This window comes from Rhinoraja longicauda, chromosome 21, assembly GCF_053455715.1.
Source record: "Rhinoraja longicauda isolate Sanriku21f chromosome 21, sRhiLon1.1, whole genome shotgun sequence".
NCBI lineage: Eukaryota > Metazoa > Chordata > Chondrichthyes > Rajiformes > Arhynchobatidae > Rhinoraja > Rhinoraja longicauda.
The window spans coordinates 8,027,697-8,042,198 of record NC_135973.1 but is presented as its reverse complement, the minus strand read 5'-3'; the positions used below and the strand labels follow the sequence as shown (position 1 = coordinate 8,042,198).

The 14,502-nt window shown below is 46.4% G+C and overlaps 1 protein-coding gene across 1 annotated transcript; it reads right to left on the bottom strand.

Annotated features, from left to right (window-relative positions):
- Positions 1-10,254: 10,254 nt before the first annotated feature.
- med9 (mediator complex subunit 9) lies at positions 10,255-14,123 on the bottom strand. The gene is made up of 2 exons (XM_078418433.1): positions 14,021-14,123; positions 10,255-11,329 (listed from the first exon to the last, which is right to left on the bottom strand). Exons 1-2 carry the CDS (start codon positions 14,101-14,103, stop codon positions 11,113-11,115), a joined length of 300 nt encoding a protein of 99 aa, XP_078274559.1. The 5' UTR covers positions 14,104-14,123; the 3' UTR covers positions 10,255-11,112.
- Positions 14,124-14,502: the final 379 nt, after the last annotated feature.

The window sequence follows — 14,502 nt, the reverse complement described above, 5'->3', positions numbered from 1 at the left end:
GCACACAATAAAACGTTTTTCACTGTACCTCAGTAGACGTGACAATAATAAACTAAACTAAACTAAACAGAACCAAGAATTCAATTTCTTACATTTCTTATTGCGCATTATTTCCATTCAACAAGGATGAAAGGCTTCACCTGGCTATTTCCAAAATCTGTGATTTCAATGTCTCTTTGATGTGCAAAATGACACACATAAAACGTAAGACACTTGCCCTCAGTAACCCCCATTAAACACACTGGTTATCTGCAAGTCTGTGTGCTACACTTGGCTTCTGAAATCCACTTGCATTCATTTCAATGGAGCCAAATTTCATCACATTGTTCATAAGCAATTGCACTGCACCTTTAGAACTATCCTCTCCTGAGTAAAAGATGGTGCAGAAATGCATGTTTTTTTCGACAATTTCATGAAATGCACGATAAAATGAACAAAACATGCATTTCTGCAGCGTATTTTACGAGTGAGAGAGAGAGAGAGAGGGAGGGAGGGAGGGAGGGAGGAAGAGGGAGGGAGAGAACATGACCTCCTGCCAACATGGCCTCCTGCCAACATGGCCACTTGCAGTTTGGAGGAAGACTGAGCCAATGGGTCGTACCTGAAAACCAGCCAAGACTGAGCTGCCGGGACAAGCCCTAGACAACCAGTACCCCTTCTGAGGCCAAGACTTGCCGGGGCAAGCCTAAAACTGCCAGTGCCCCTTACCTGCCCACAGGAATGCGCCCACACACAGAGGCAAAGTCTCAGCCACTAGGATAAGCCTGAGATGCCAACACGTCCTTGTCAAGCCCAAGGCTGAGCTGCCTGGACTAGCCTGAGACTGGCAGCACCTCCTCTCAAGGCAAGGGTGAACTGCAGGGACAAGCCTGAGACTGCGGCGCCTCCTCTTTTGAAACCAGAACTCAGTTGCCAGGACAAGCCCGAGATTGCCAGCACCTCCTCAGTTCTGCACTGACAATGAGGGACAGCACCCCCTATGCACCAATTAACCTACAAACCTGCTCGTCTTTGGAGTGTGGGGGGAAACCGGAGCACCCGGAGAAAACCCACGTGGGTACAGGGAGAACGTACAAACTCCATGCAGAAAGCACCCTTAGTCAGGATCTAACCTGGGTCTCTGCTGCTGTAAGGCAGCAACTCTACTGCTGCACCACTGTGCACCCAATATGTTATTGAGATACAGGATCGACCATGATCATATTGAATGATGGAGCAGCCTCATGGGATTCAGTGGCTGACCTTTGCTCCTACTTTCTATGGTAATGCAAGGTCATAATACAGAGATAAAATACTGGAGTGACTCAGCGGTTCAGGCAGCATCTCTGGAGAGAAGGAATGGGTGACGTTTCGGGTCGGAACCTAAAATGTCACCCATTCCTTCTCACCAGAGTTGCTGCCTGACCCGCTGAGATACTCCAGCCTTTTGTGTCTATCTTCGGTGTAAATCAGCATCTGCAGTTGCTTCCAATATAAGGTCAGCATTTTTTCACATCCCGAACTACACCATTGAGAAGGCGATGACAGCTGAGAAGCTTGTCATTCTGTTTTTAAGAGCAAACCAGATAGATTGGATCTGGAGTGACATTCAAGTCAAACTAGGGTATCACAAAATGCTGGAGTAACTCAGCGGGTCAGGCAGCATCTCTGGAGAGAAAGAATGGGTGACGTTTCGGGTCGAGACCCTTCTTCAGACTGAAGAAGGGTCTCGACCTGAAACGTCACCCATTCCTTCTCTCCAGAGATGCTGCCTGACCCGCTGAGTTACTCCAGCATTTTGTGATACCTTTGATTTGTACCAGCATCTGCAGTAATTTTCCTACACTTCAAGTCAAACAAGGTATACATGGCATATTTCCTCTTCTGGAGTATATGTCCTAGTCAACATCAATGGTGCCCAAGTGGGGATGGTTGAAAACTTCAAGTTTCTCGGTATAAATATCACCAATAATGTGTCCTGGACCAAACCACATTGAACCAATGGCCAAGAAAGTACACCACCACCTTTGCCTCCTCAGAAGACTATGAACATTCAGCATGACTCCAACGAAACAGGCGACATAGATCTAAGGTGAGGGGGGAAAGATTTAATAGGAACCTGAGGGGTAAACTTTTCACACAAAAGGTGGTGGGTGTATGGAATGACCTGGCGGAGGAGGTAGTTGAGGCAGGTACTATCGCAACATTTAACATTTAGACAGGCACATGGATAGGGCAGGTTTGGAGGGATATGGGTCAAACGCAAGCAGGTGGGCCTAGTGTAGCTGGGACAAGTTGGCCGGTGTGGGCAAGTTGGGCCAAAGAGCCTGTTTCCACGCTGTATGACTCTAGCCATCTTCTGCAAATTCCCCCTAGAAAGCATCCTATCGGGACGCATCAAAACTTGGTTTGGCATCAGCACTGCCAAAGACAGCAAGAAATTGCAGAGTTGTGAATGTAGCACAGTCTATCATACAAACCTGCCTCCCCCCATCCCCCCCCCCCATTGACGTCATCTACACTTCATGCTCCCTTGGAGCGGCAGCCAGCATAATGCAGGACTGTGACGAAGCCGGTCATTCCCACTCTCGCCTCTGGCAGAAGATTTTAAATAACATGAAAGCTCGTATCAGCAGATTCAGGAACAGCTCCTTCCCCGCTGTAGTCAGGCTACAGAAAGACCCTCCCATAAGCCAAGGGTGCAGTCAAAAGCTAACCTTATGCACACGCATTTCTCCCACCATCACCAACCACTCCCGTCTCCCTGCTCCTGCCCTCTCCTCAGCTCCCACTTGTCCTATCCCTAATCATTTCCCCCTTTAAAATAATTGTCCTACATTTCCTTGATAAATAGGATTTTTTAGATACTGTGGGCATTAACCACATTCTATAAATGCAAGACATTGTAGTCATGAGTCCAAAGTCTTTTAACTTGTTTACATTCAAGCCTGCAGAAGTATTTTCCTTCAGGGTAGAATCTAACGGTTTGAACAGTGAATAGAGGCATTGAAAAGCAGCAAGGGATATTATAAGCTACACTTCTACTTAAAAGAAGAATATTTTCACCAGATTTATTGACATGCATTTTAGTTTAATAAAACACCCTGTAAAAAGATTAATAATCTATGAATTTCTAAAAAAGCTGTAATGATTAATTCATTATTACTGCAAATAGCCAAGCTACCCCAGCATTAAACTACTTCAAAGGAGTTTTTTTGTAGTATATATTTGTAAAAGTGACACTTTCAGATGGCTACGTGTAAAATGGCATCGAGTTTCTCATCAAAGACTCCTGCACCATCTTTACAAATGCAGCAGCACATTGCTGCTAAAAATTTCACCTCTCTACAGAAAAAAACATCAATCTGTTTGAAGTAATTTGGTTCAGAAGCAAAACTTTAGAGGCTCTTTGTGAAAGCCAAACGAAAATTAAATGAAAATGGACCACTTTTTTGGGGGGAAAATCATTCCCATTTACTTAACCCCAAGTTGAAAAAATTCCATGATGTTGCTTGTGGGAATAATGTTAAAATCTTACATAATTACATAAGTGAAGACTGTGCATAGATTTCAGAAATAACATGTCTTTGTCAAGGACATTCTGAACTTGACATCTTTGTGCATACAGTGTATGTCATCTCAGATTCTCCAGAGTTTGCGTAAATGCACTCATTTCTGCCACAGTTTCTTCTGAATAATTCTGCAATAACTGACAATAGACAATGGGTGCAGGAGTAGGCCATTCGGCAATTCGAGCCAGCACCACCATTCAATGTGATCATGGCTGATCATTCTCAATCAGTACCCCGTTCCCGCCTTCTCCCCATACCCCCTGCCTCCGCTATCCTTAAGAGCTCTATCGAGCTCTCTCTTGAATGCATTCAGAGAATTCTGAGGCAGAGACTTCCACAGATTTACAACTCTCTGACTGAAAAAGTTTTTCCTCATTTCCGTTCTAAATGGCCTACCCCTTATTCTTAAACTGTGGCCCCTGGTTCTGGACTCCCCCAACGTTGGGAACATGTTTCCCGCCTCTAACGTGTCCAACCCCTTAATAAACTTATAGGTTTCGATAAGATCCCCTCTCATCCTTCTAAATTTCAGTGTATACAAGCCTAGTCGCTCCAGTCTTTCAACATACGACAGGTGGCTCCTTGTCATAAATGGTAGCCTTCCATCACAGTGAGGGGGGGACTGGAGGAGACTCACTGTGATGGATGTTTCTTTTTTGTGTGTTTAGTGTTGGTTGGGGTTGTGTAATTTGCTTATTTTATTGCTCTTATTGTTGGACTGCGGGTGACGAAATCTCGTCCAAAAGACTTGTTTTTTGGATGACAAATAAAGGTAATTCTGAATTCTGAATAATTTCCCTCACTTTTAGAAATACATTTCTCAGAGTTTCTTTCAACACTCTCTTTATTTGCTTTGAAGTCAGCAGTAGGTGGTTCATTGACGCAAGGAAAGAAAATTGGTATCCTCATTGTTCAAACCCAATACAGCATTAAAAAGCATTTCTAGCAATAGTCACAGAGTCACACAACACAGAAACACAGACCCTTCAGCCCAACTTGTCCGTGCTGATCAAGATGGCCCATGTACACTTGTCCCAGCTGCCAGGGTTTGGCCCAGAGCCCTCTAAACCTTTCCTATCCATGTACCTGTCTAAATGTCTTTTAAGTGTTGTTATTGTACCTGCCTCAACTACCTCTCTGGCAGCTCGTTCCAAATACCCGCCATCATCTGTGTGAGAAAGTTGCCCCTCAGGTTTCTATTAAATCTTTCACCTTAAACCTATGTCTTCTGGTTCTTGATTCTCCTGCACTGGGTAAAAGACTCTGTACATTCGCCTTATCTATCCCCCTCATGATTTTTTACACCTCGACAAGATCACCCCTCAGCCTCCTGCACTCCAGGGGATAAAGTTCTGACTTGTCCAACCTCTCCCTATAGCCCAGGGCCTCAAGTCTTGACAACATCCTTGTATACCTTCTCTGCACTCGTTCCAACTTAATGACATCCTTTCTGTAGCAGGGTGACCAAAAGTGAACATAATACACCAAATGCAACCTCACCAACTTCTTGTACAATAATTTGAATTTGTCTCCAATTACTATCATTTAATAATTACAGTTCTTGATTAGTAAGGGTATCAAAGGTTATGGGGAGAAGGCAGGAGAACGGGGTTGAGGAAATTGGATATGATGGAACTGGGTCATGCAGGAAATATGTGTGGAAATAATATATGGAATTGAGGTGAGTTGTCACAGGAATGGATACGCTGTGTGTGTGTGTTGATAAACGGCTTATAAACCCTGGGACCAAATGAATTAATCAATGCCCAAAATTTTAAAAAGCATGCCTTTATTTTGGTACCTAAACAGCAAATGGATTCAAACCCTTCAAAGCATGTGCAAAATTGCTTTTAATCCCCTGATGCACATTAAAAAGGCATGCAAATGTGTCCCAATTTCTCGGCATTTGCATCTGAAGTCATGAGCAAAATATAATCAGTAACAAAGGCCTGATAGAAGTTTATAAAGTTATGAGAGACAAGTATAGAGTAGACTGTCAGTACTGTGGCTGTGTTCTGCAGCTGCGGCTCACCGGCAGTCTCTCCGTTTTTTTTGTTTTTTGTCATTGTCGTTGTTAAATGTACGTTTTGTTTTATTTTTAATTCTGTGTATGTAGGGGGGTGGTGGGGGGGTTGGGGGAAACCTTTTTTCAAATCTCCTCCTCAACGGAGATGCGACCTTTACCGTGTCGTATCTCCGTTCGCGCTAAGGCCTAACATCGTGGAGTCGGCGGCCTCCAGCTGGGATCGACCTCAAAGACTCCGGTCGCAGGGCCTGGACTTACCATCTCGGAGGCTTCGGCCGTGGGCCCTGCAGACCGCAACATCGGGAGTTCGCAGGTCCCTGGCTGGCGACCGGTTTTTGGGAGCTCCAGCCGTAGCAGCTTCGACCGCCCCGAAGCGCGAGGTACGATCAACCCGCCCGCAGGCCCTTCATCGCCCTGCGTTGGCCCGGCCGCAGCACTTTCCATCGCCCGGTGGGGGCTCAGGACTTTCATCGGCCTGCTCGGCTCGGCCCTGGGACTTTCCATCGCCCGGTGGGGGCTTCAAAAAGTTGGGAGCCTCGATCACCTCGTGGCACCACGGGAGAAGAATGAGGAGGAGATAAGACTTTGCCTTCCATCACAGTGAGGGTATGCCTAGAGCAATCACTGTGATGGCTGTTTTGTGTAAAAAATTATATCTGTGTGTCTTGTGCTTTTTAATGTCTACTGCCGGACCCTGACGTGAGAGGACGCTGGCGTTGAGTATTCGCCGCTTTTCCGTCAGGATAGTTTGTCTGTTTGTTTCTATGTTCATTGTTTTTGTAAAGCGCTTTGAGCATGTGATAAGGCGCTATATAAAATAAATGGATTATTATTATTATTATTATTACATTTCTCCCCATGGTGAAAATGTCAAAGACTAGAGGGCTTAACTTCAAGGCGAGAGGGACAAAGTTTAAAGGAGACTAGACCAAGTGGACCCGTTGGGCCCAAACCTCTCCTGCATTGGTGCAGCACCCTCTCCTCCCCCCTCCCATCTCCCCCCTCCCCCCCTTCCCCTCCCCCCATTCCATCCCCCTCAACCCCCCTTATCCTCCCTCCCTCCCTCCCTAGGAGATAGATTTAAGCTTTTAAATCTGAATAACTTTAAAAATATAACACCGATTGCAATGAAACTTCTTCCATTAGCACCAAAGGGACGGTAAGGTGGGCCTAAAATTGCCGCGCTACCGTGTACCATTTTGGCAGTAGTTCAGGAACAACCAAACAAACAAACGAGAGTTTTAGTATATAGATGTGCAAGTCAAGTTTATTTTTACACAGCGTGGTGGGTGTCTGGAATGCGCTGCCAGTGGAGGTAGTGGAGGAAGATACAATGGTGGCATGTAAGAGGCTTTTGGATGAGCACGTGGATATGCAGGGAATGGAGGGATATCGGTAACGTGCACGCAGAGGGGATTAGTGTAACTTGGCGTCGTGTTTGGTGCGGACACTGTGTGCTGAAGGGCCTGTTCCTGTCTGATGTTCTAAAAATCAGTTCTCATTTATGGCTACAGCAGCTTATTCACATTAATTTATCACTGTCTTTCTTTACATTCGCCAGGCCCTGGTTACTCATCCAGATGCACTGGACAGATGAGTTTAGCACCTGAATTCTAGACTTGTGATCATCACTGCTTGCTCTTGCTTGGTTCTGGGGCTTTTGATATTATCTCACGCTCACATGTGATCTATAAACAAGTCTCTGTTCTCTACTTATATCAAGTCTTTTACTTTACCTTCAAGTATCAATCATTCTGTTTCGCTGTTGCAGTATGCAATATGTCCCCAACTTCCCACAGAAAGCAAAGAAAAATAATATGCTCCCACACACAGAAAATAAAGCTATTTAACCGTCTCTTTTCATGCCAAGTAATTACAGGACAGTGTCATTCGTGCCGCTTTGAAGAATTCTGCAAGGCTGTTATCTGATCACAAGGCACTGTCTGTGATCTTCAGTTTTAGTTTCCTATCATAATATGGTTTCAGCTTGCATTTCTTTATTGATTTTTTAAAAAAGTTTAAATCTCTACTAAGATAATTTTTTTAAACTATTTGGATACAGGCCGATTTGTTCAGTATAATGCATACATTCTGTCATGTATGCCATCTAGTCCCATAAGTAGCAAAGAGTGTTTTAGTTTTAGTTCAGTTTTAAAGATACAGGGCGGAAATAGGCCCTTCGGCCCACCGAGTCCGCGCCGACCAGCGATCCCCGCACATTAACGCTACCATACACACACTAGGGATAATTTACACTTATACCAAGCTAATTAGCCAACAAACCTGTATGTCTTTGAAGTGTGGGAGGAAACTGAAGATCTCGGAGAAAACCCACGCAGTCACGGGGAGAACGTAAAAGACTCCATACACAGCACCCGTGGTCGGGATCAAACCCGGATCTCCTGCGCCACAAGCGCTGTAAGACAGCAACTCCACCGCTGCACCACTGTGCCGTCCACGGTGGTTTCATATATCCCTTCGTTATCACCTCTCCCACAGCCAACAATGGACCATTGTGGACTCCACTCCTCCTTGGTCATCGGTTCAGGCTGATTTGTTCTAAGGTAGATGGGAGGTCATAACCGCTCTTGCGGGTGAGTGAACGGTTCAGTTGCCTGATAACATCTGTACGGAGTTTGTACGTTCTCCCTGTGACCTGCGTAGGTTTTCTCCAAGATCTTTGGTTTCCTCCCACTTCGGACGTACACGTTTGTAGGTTAATTGGCTTGGTAAATGTAAAAATTGTCCCTAGTGTGTGTAGGATGTTGATATGCAGGGACCGCTGGCTGGCGCAGACCCGGTAGGCCGAAGGTCCTGTTTCCACACTGTATCTCCAAACTAAACTGAAAAAGCGACTGTCTCTGAATCTGGAGGCGTGTGTTTTCACACCTCTATATTTCTTGCCTGACGGGAGAGGGGAGAAGAGGGGAATTGGAAATTTACCTCACAATTTTTTGTATTAAGCATTGTCTTAAATCTAGCCAGGACTGATGGGATGGAAGGTGCCTAGATCTGCACACTTTTAAGATTTAATGGTATAGAATCTACTAGACAGGATTGCATTTGCAAAATTATTACCTGATTATGGCAATTTTTATGCCAAGTTTGTCTGCAGAAGAAAAATCTAACAACTAAACATTTGAAACCTAAATCTAAAAACACTTAGTGGCACATTGGGTGAATGTGCATTGCAGTGTGTAAACACATTAGCAGCAGAATTAAGCTCCTTCCACTATATGACGCACAACACATCATTTCTTGGCTTCCTGCAAAACCTTACATGATTTAATCAGCATGTACTCCTGTTTATTTATTTTGCCACACAAAAAAAATTGCATTGAAGTTCAACCTCCATTGCATGTTACAATTGATCCACCTTCACCAAATGGTGATCAGAAAAGCCAAATCAATGGTTGAATAGCAACCAAATGAATTATGAGTTACTTTTTGAAAGCTGTGTGCCACTGTGACCAGTGACTGGGAAAGTTTAGCAGATGCTAAATGACAGAAAGATCAGAAAACAGCCCGCAATGACTGCTGCAGGTGCTGTCTATATGGAATTTGTCTGTTCTCCCATTGACCTGCGTAAGTTTTCTCCGGGTGCTCCGGTTTCCTCCCACACTCCAAAGACATACAGGTTTTTACGCTAATTGGCTTGGTAACATTGTAAATTGTCCAGTGTGTAGGATAGTGTTAGTGTGCGGGGATCGCTGGTCGGCGCGGACTCGGTGGGCTAAAGGGCCTGTTTCCATGCTATATTTCTAAACTAAACTCAAGACTGCATACTAGGATCAAAACAGTGGAAGCCCCATCCACTTATTGCTTACACTACTCCCTGAAGGCCTCTGGCAGTTTAATGAATATTGAACTGGAGCGACCTTTTTTGGCACCGTCGTGCCCAAGGTTGCAACGATCCTAAATGCTGGATGAGAAGTTAAACTACTAAAAATTAGTATAAAACTAATGGACAAGAAAGTAACTCAAATAATGAAAAAAACAACTCCAATAATGAAAAAGTAACTCAAATAAGGACCAAGCATTTTGCATGCCATCTTAAAAAAATGTTATGACCAAAACACATTTGAAGTGAAATAAATGGCAGAGCTTTGATGAAGTTGATGTTAACTCAAGATAGTGTAACAATTGACATCTAGATGCTTTGCCAAGTTAACAAAACTAGAGGTCAGACCCAACTCAGAACCATGAAGCATGTACTTCTAATAATTTAAATGATAACCAATATCTGTGGCTATGCTCTGCCACCATCTAGACATTGCCTTTGATGGCTGAGAATAACTTCAAAAGTTGCAATAAGAAAGGCCTATTTCTATAACTATCAAATTGCAACAAGTCTGAATGTCCTATTCATTTAAGAGACCACGAACTGGCCATGCACATTGGTGGTTAAATCTGTACCAGCATATCCATTTAATGCCTTAAAACAAGGACTAACACCCCACAACATAACATATTGAACCACACACGCAGCTCAAATGAAGAGCACGAGAGGTGGTTTAATGGTGAAATGAAAGACTGCAAGTCTTGCATTTTCACTAGTTTTTACTGACTATGAGAAGGTACTTTCTCCAATCACTCTTAAATACCATCAATACAACCTTGAGTGCTGTTTTCTGTTGGATATTAAATGACAAGGCTTTAATCAAACAAACAGTAATGCAGAATGTGTAACATAAATTTAATTAACATATTTACAGATTCAAATTTCAATATTTGTTACTCTTTTGGTGTGATAATTTGTACAGGTGATTCCTGTGTTCGAGCTGTTCATATAACAAACCTGCCCTGACAGAAATCAGAAATCATGGCACAAAAGTTTGAGATGCGGAACAAAATTCACTTTCATGGAATATGTGAGGGAAAAGAAAGAGTAACTAAATACAAAGTTTGTTTTTTAACGCAGGTTTCTTGGTGCACGCACAGATGACACAGCTCCATGTTACAGAAAGCTGAGGTACCGACCATTTTCTGGGGACACTCACTCCCCTCTATCATGCAGGGATCGCTGCTAGCAATTTTGAATGACAACCAAGTTTACAACTTAACACTGCTATAGGTTCTCTGTCTGCTTCCAGATACGAAAATCTGCAAGAATTGAAATGCAACAAATCCAAATTTTCCAATAATTGATTGATTCAAAGATTGGTAACAGACTCTTCAGCCCACCGAGTCCATGCCGACCATCGATCCACACCAGTTCTACGTTATCCCACTATCTCATCCACCCTCGACAGTCTAGGGGCAATTTAAAGAGGGCAATGAACCTACAAACCTGCACGATTACTCAATGCAAATGTGGAAATAATGAAGACATGCAAAGTTATTTTAAACTTGAAATAAATATTTTTAGATACCAATTCCCTGGGTGCAAGGTTTAGAATTGCGCTTACAACTCGGCTTTCTCAATAAAGCATAATTAAACATACAAGGTTGCTCGATTTGTAGTTGTCCACTCGGCAGGTAAGTGAAGACAACCCAGAAGGGGAATTTTCCCTCTCGGTGAAACACAGCTGCTCCCTATGCTTTGGGGATATCAAACATACAGAGGCTCTTGTACTTCTGTAGAAGTTCGTTCTTGGTGCGGACCTGATCACGCAAGCTCTGAAGCTGCTGCTGCTGTTGTTCGGGACTAACATCAATCCCAGGCATCGATGAAACCATGTCCCTGGTATCCTGCAGCCTGGTCTTGAGTTTGTTGAGCTCTTGATGCACTTCTTGGCTGTCTTTGTCCATGCTGCACTCAGCAGTAGAAGCAACAGAAAAAATAATTGCATGCAATTTTAAAATATTTATGAAAACATGCTTAAAACTTTAGTCTCCAGCTGCAGCACAATGTTCTGATTTCTTTAGAAACAAAGTAACTCCAGATGCAGCTTCGCAAAAAAAGTGTTGGAGTAACTCAGTGGGTCAGGGAGTAACTCAGTGGGTCAGGCAGCATCTCTGGAGAACATGGATAGTGTAGTTTAGAGACACAGCACGGAAACAGGCCCTTCGGCCCGCACCGACCAGCGATCCCCGCACACTCGCATTATTCTACATACCAGGGGCAATTTACAATTTTTACCGAAGCCAATTAACATATAAACCTGTAGGTTTTTGGGAGGAAACCGGAGCACCCGGAGAAAACCCACACGGTCACAGAGCGAACGAACAAACTCCGTACAGACAGCACCCGCAGTCAGGATCAAACCTGGGTCTCTGGCACGTAAGGTAGCAACTCTACCGCTGAGCCACCATGGTGAAGTTTTGGCTCGGGACTCTTCTTCAGACCTTCAGTGGGCCAGGCAGCATCTCTGGAGAAGATGGATATGTGACGTTTCAGGTCGGGACCCTTCAGATGATCAGACTGGTCTCGACCTGAAAAGTCATCTATCCATGGTCTCCAGCGACGCTGCCTGACCCGCTGAGTTACTCCAATACTTTGTGATCTCATTTTTTTGATCAAACAGCAATTAATCAGCAAATTTTGTTTCGGATTTATTGCAATATTGCATGAAATACGTATGGAAAACACCAGGCTCTGCTGCCAGCGATTCCTATTCATATTCTAGCACAAGTAACAAAGGGGAACTTTCAAAATAATATAGCATGACAAACCAGTGTGAACCAGTGAGGAAGTACTAATTTAAATCAAGAGCAGTTGAGGCTCCATTCCCAGCTTGCAGCAACACATCTCATCTTTGTTTGATGGGTATTGCTGAAGCTAGTTAACTCTGGTGGCTGCAAATTTGGAAAATACGGAGGTTCCCATGATCGCTATCAATGGCCACTGTCAAACAGTACATGGCTGTGTTGAAGTTCCCCAGTACCCAATGAAATAAAATCCAAAAGCAATTACTCATTCATGTGGGACGTAAGTGATTATTTTTCAATTAAACAGTGCAGCTGGCAAAGCTGCCGACTCTCATCACCAGAGCACTGGGTTTAATCCTGACCTCGGGCACTGTCTGTTTGGAGTTTACACGTTCTCCCTGTGACCGCGTGGGTTTCCTCTGGGATAGTTTCAATTCCCAAAGACGAGGGGGGTTGTTGGTCAGGGGGTTTGGAGGTCAATTGGCCACTGTAAAATTTGCACTGGAGGAGTGGACGAGAAAGTGAGATAACATAGACCTAATGGTGAAGGTGATTTGACCAGACACGAGTTATCAAAAACTACCCATATCCATGCCATCATCCATCTCCTGCCTCATCTGTGGAAGCTGTGTAGATCCCACATTGGCCTTCTTTGTGCCCACTAAAGCAGAGTGGGTAGAAGGGAATCTGAGGGAATACTGAAAAAATAACCACCATCTCAACATTATATATTTTCTTATCTTTCATCCAACCTGCTCCATCACCTCCTCACACCCATCTTCTACCCCACCCCTCCACCTTATACTTGCCCCACCAATGCACCTCCTACTCCACCCCCTCAGCCCCACCTTCTATCCTATCTCCTCCCCGACCAACTATCTACTGATCCTCATCACCCTCCACACATCCACTCCCCCCCCACATCTCCCACCTGCCTGCTCCCCCACCCCTCCCACATCTCCCACCCGTCTTTTCCCACCACCCCTCCCGCCTTCTCCCCCCCACCCCTCACAACTTCTCCCTCCACCTCTTACCTTCTCCCCCCACCCCTTCTGTACCCATCTCACACCTTCTCCACCCCTCCCACCCTCCCCAATACCCCTCCATACCACCCCACCTTCTCCCCATTACCCATCCCCCTCCTCTCCCCTCCCCGTCAACCTCCATCCCCCTCAACCCCTTTCACCCTGTCTCTCCTCCCCTCTTCTCTTCTCCCTCCCTCATTTCCTCCTCCTCTTCCCCTCCCCTCCCCTCTCCCCTCCCCTTCTCCTCCCCCTCCTCCTCCCCTCTCCTCCCCCTCCTCCCTCTCCTCCCCCTCCCCTCCCCTCCCCCTTCCCTCCCCCTCTCCCCCCCTCCCCTCTCTCCCCCCTCTCTCCTCTCCCCCTCCCCTCCCCCTCTCCTCCCTCTCCCCTCTCTCCCCCCTCTCTCCTCTCCCCCTCCCCTCTCCCCCCTCCCCCCTCTCCCCTCTCCCCCCTCCCCCCTCTCCCCCCTCTCCCCCCTCCCCCCTCTCCCCCCTCCCCCCTCTCCCCTCTCCCCCCTCTCCCCTCCCCTCTCCCCCCTCCCCCTCCCCTCTCCCCCCTCCCCTCTCCCCCCTCTCCCCTCCCCCTCCCTCTCCCCTCCCCCTCCCCCCTCCCCCCTCCCCCTCCCCTCTCCCCCCTCCCCTCTCCCCCCTCCCCTCCCCTCTCCCCCCTCCCCCCTCTCCCCCCTCCCCCCTCTCCCCCCTCCCCCCTCCCCCCTCCCCCCCCTCTCCCAGCAGAGCGGGCCAAGCTCCGGCCGGGCCTGGGCGGATGGCGGGTCTCAGCCTGTGCTGTGCCCCGGGTGGTCCCCGCAGCCCTGGCCCGCTCCCACTCACCATTTAATGATGTCGTGAAGGACGGGTAGGAAGGAGCAGTCCTCCAGCTTGATGGAGGAGACCTTGGTCTCCACGGCCGCCATCGCGCCCAGCCCGCAGTCCCCGCCCCGCCCCGCCCCGCCCCGCCTCCCCGTGACGTTGCTTCCCGGGCTCTGCACCGCCTCCTGCTGCCCTCACTGATACAGATGGACACACAGTGCTGGAGTGGAGTAACCCAGTGCACCATCTCTGGGGAACATGGACACACAATGCTGGAGTATCTCTGGGGAACATGGATACAGAGTGCTGGAGTAACCCAGTGGGTCAGGCAGCATCTCTGAGGAACATGGACACACAGTGCTGGAGTGACCCAGTGCACCATCTCTGGGGAACATGGACACACAGTGCTGGAGTAACCCAGTGCACCATCTCTGGGGAACATGGACACAGTGCTGGAGTAACCCAGTGCACCATCTCTGGGGAACATGGACACACAATGCTGG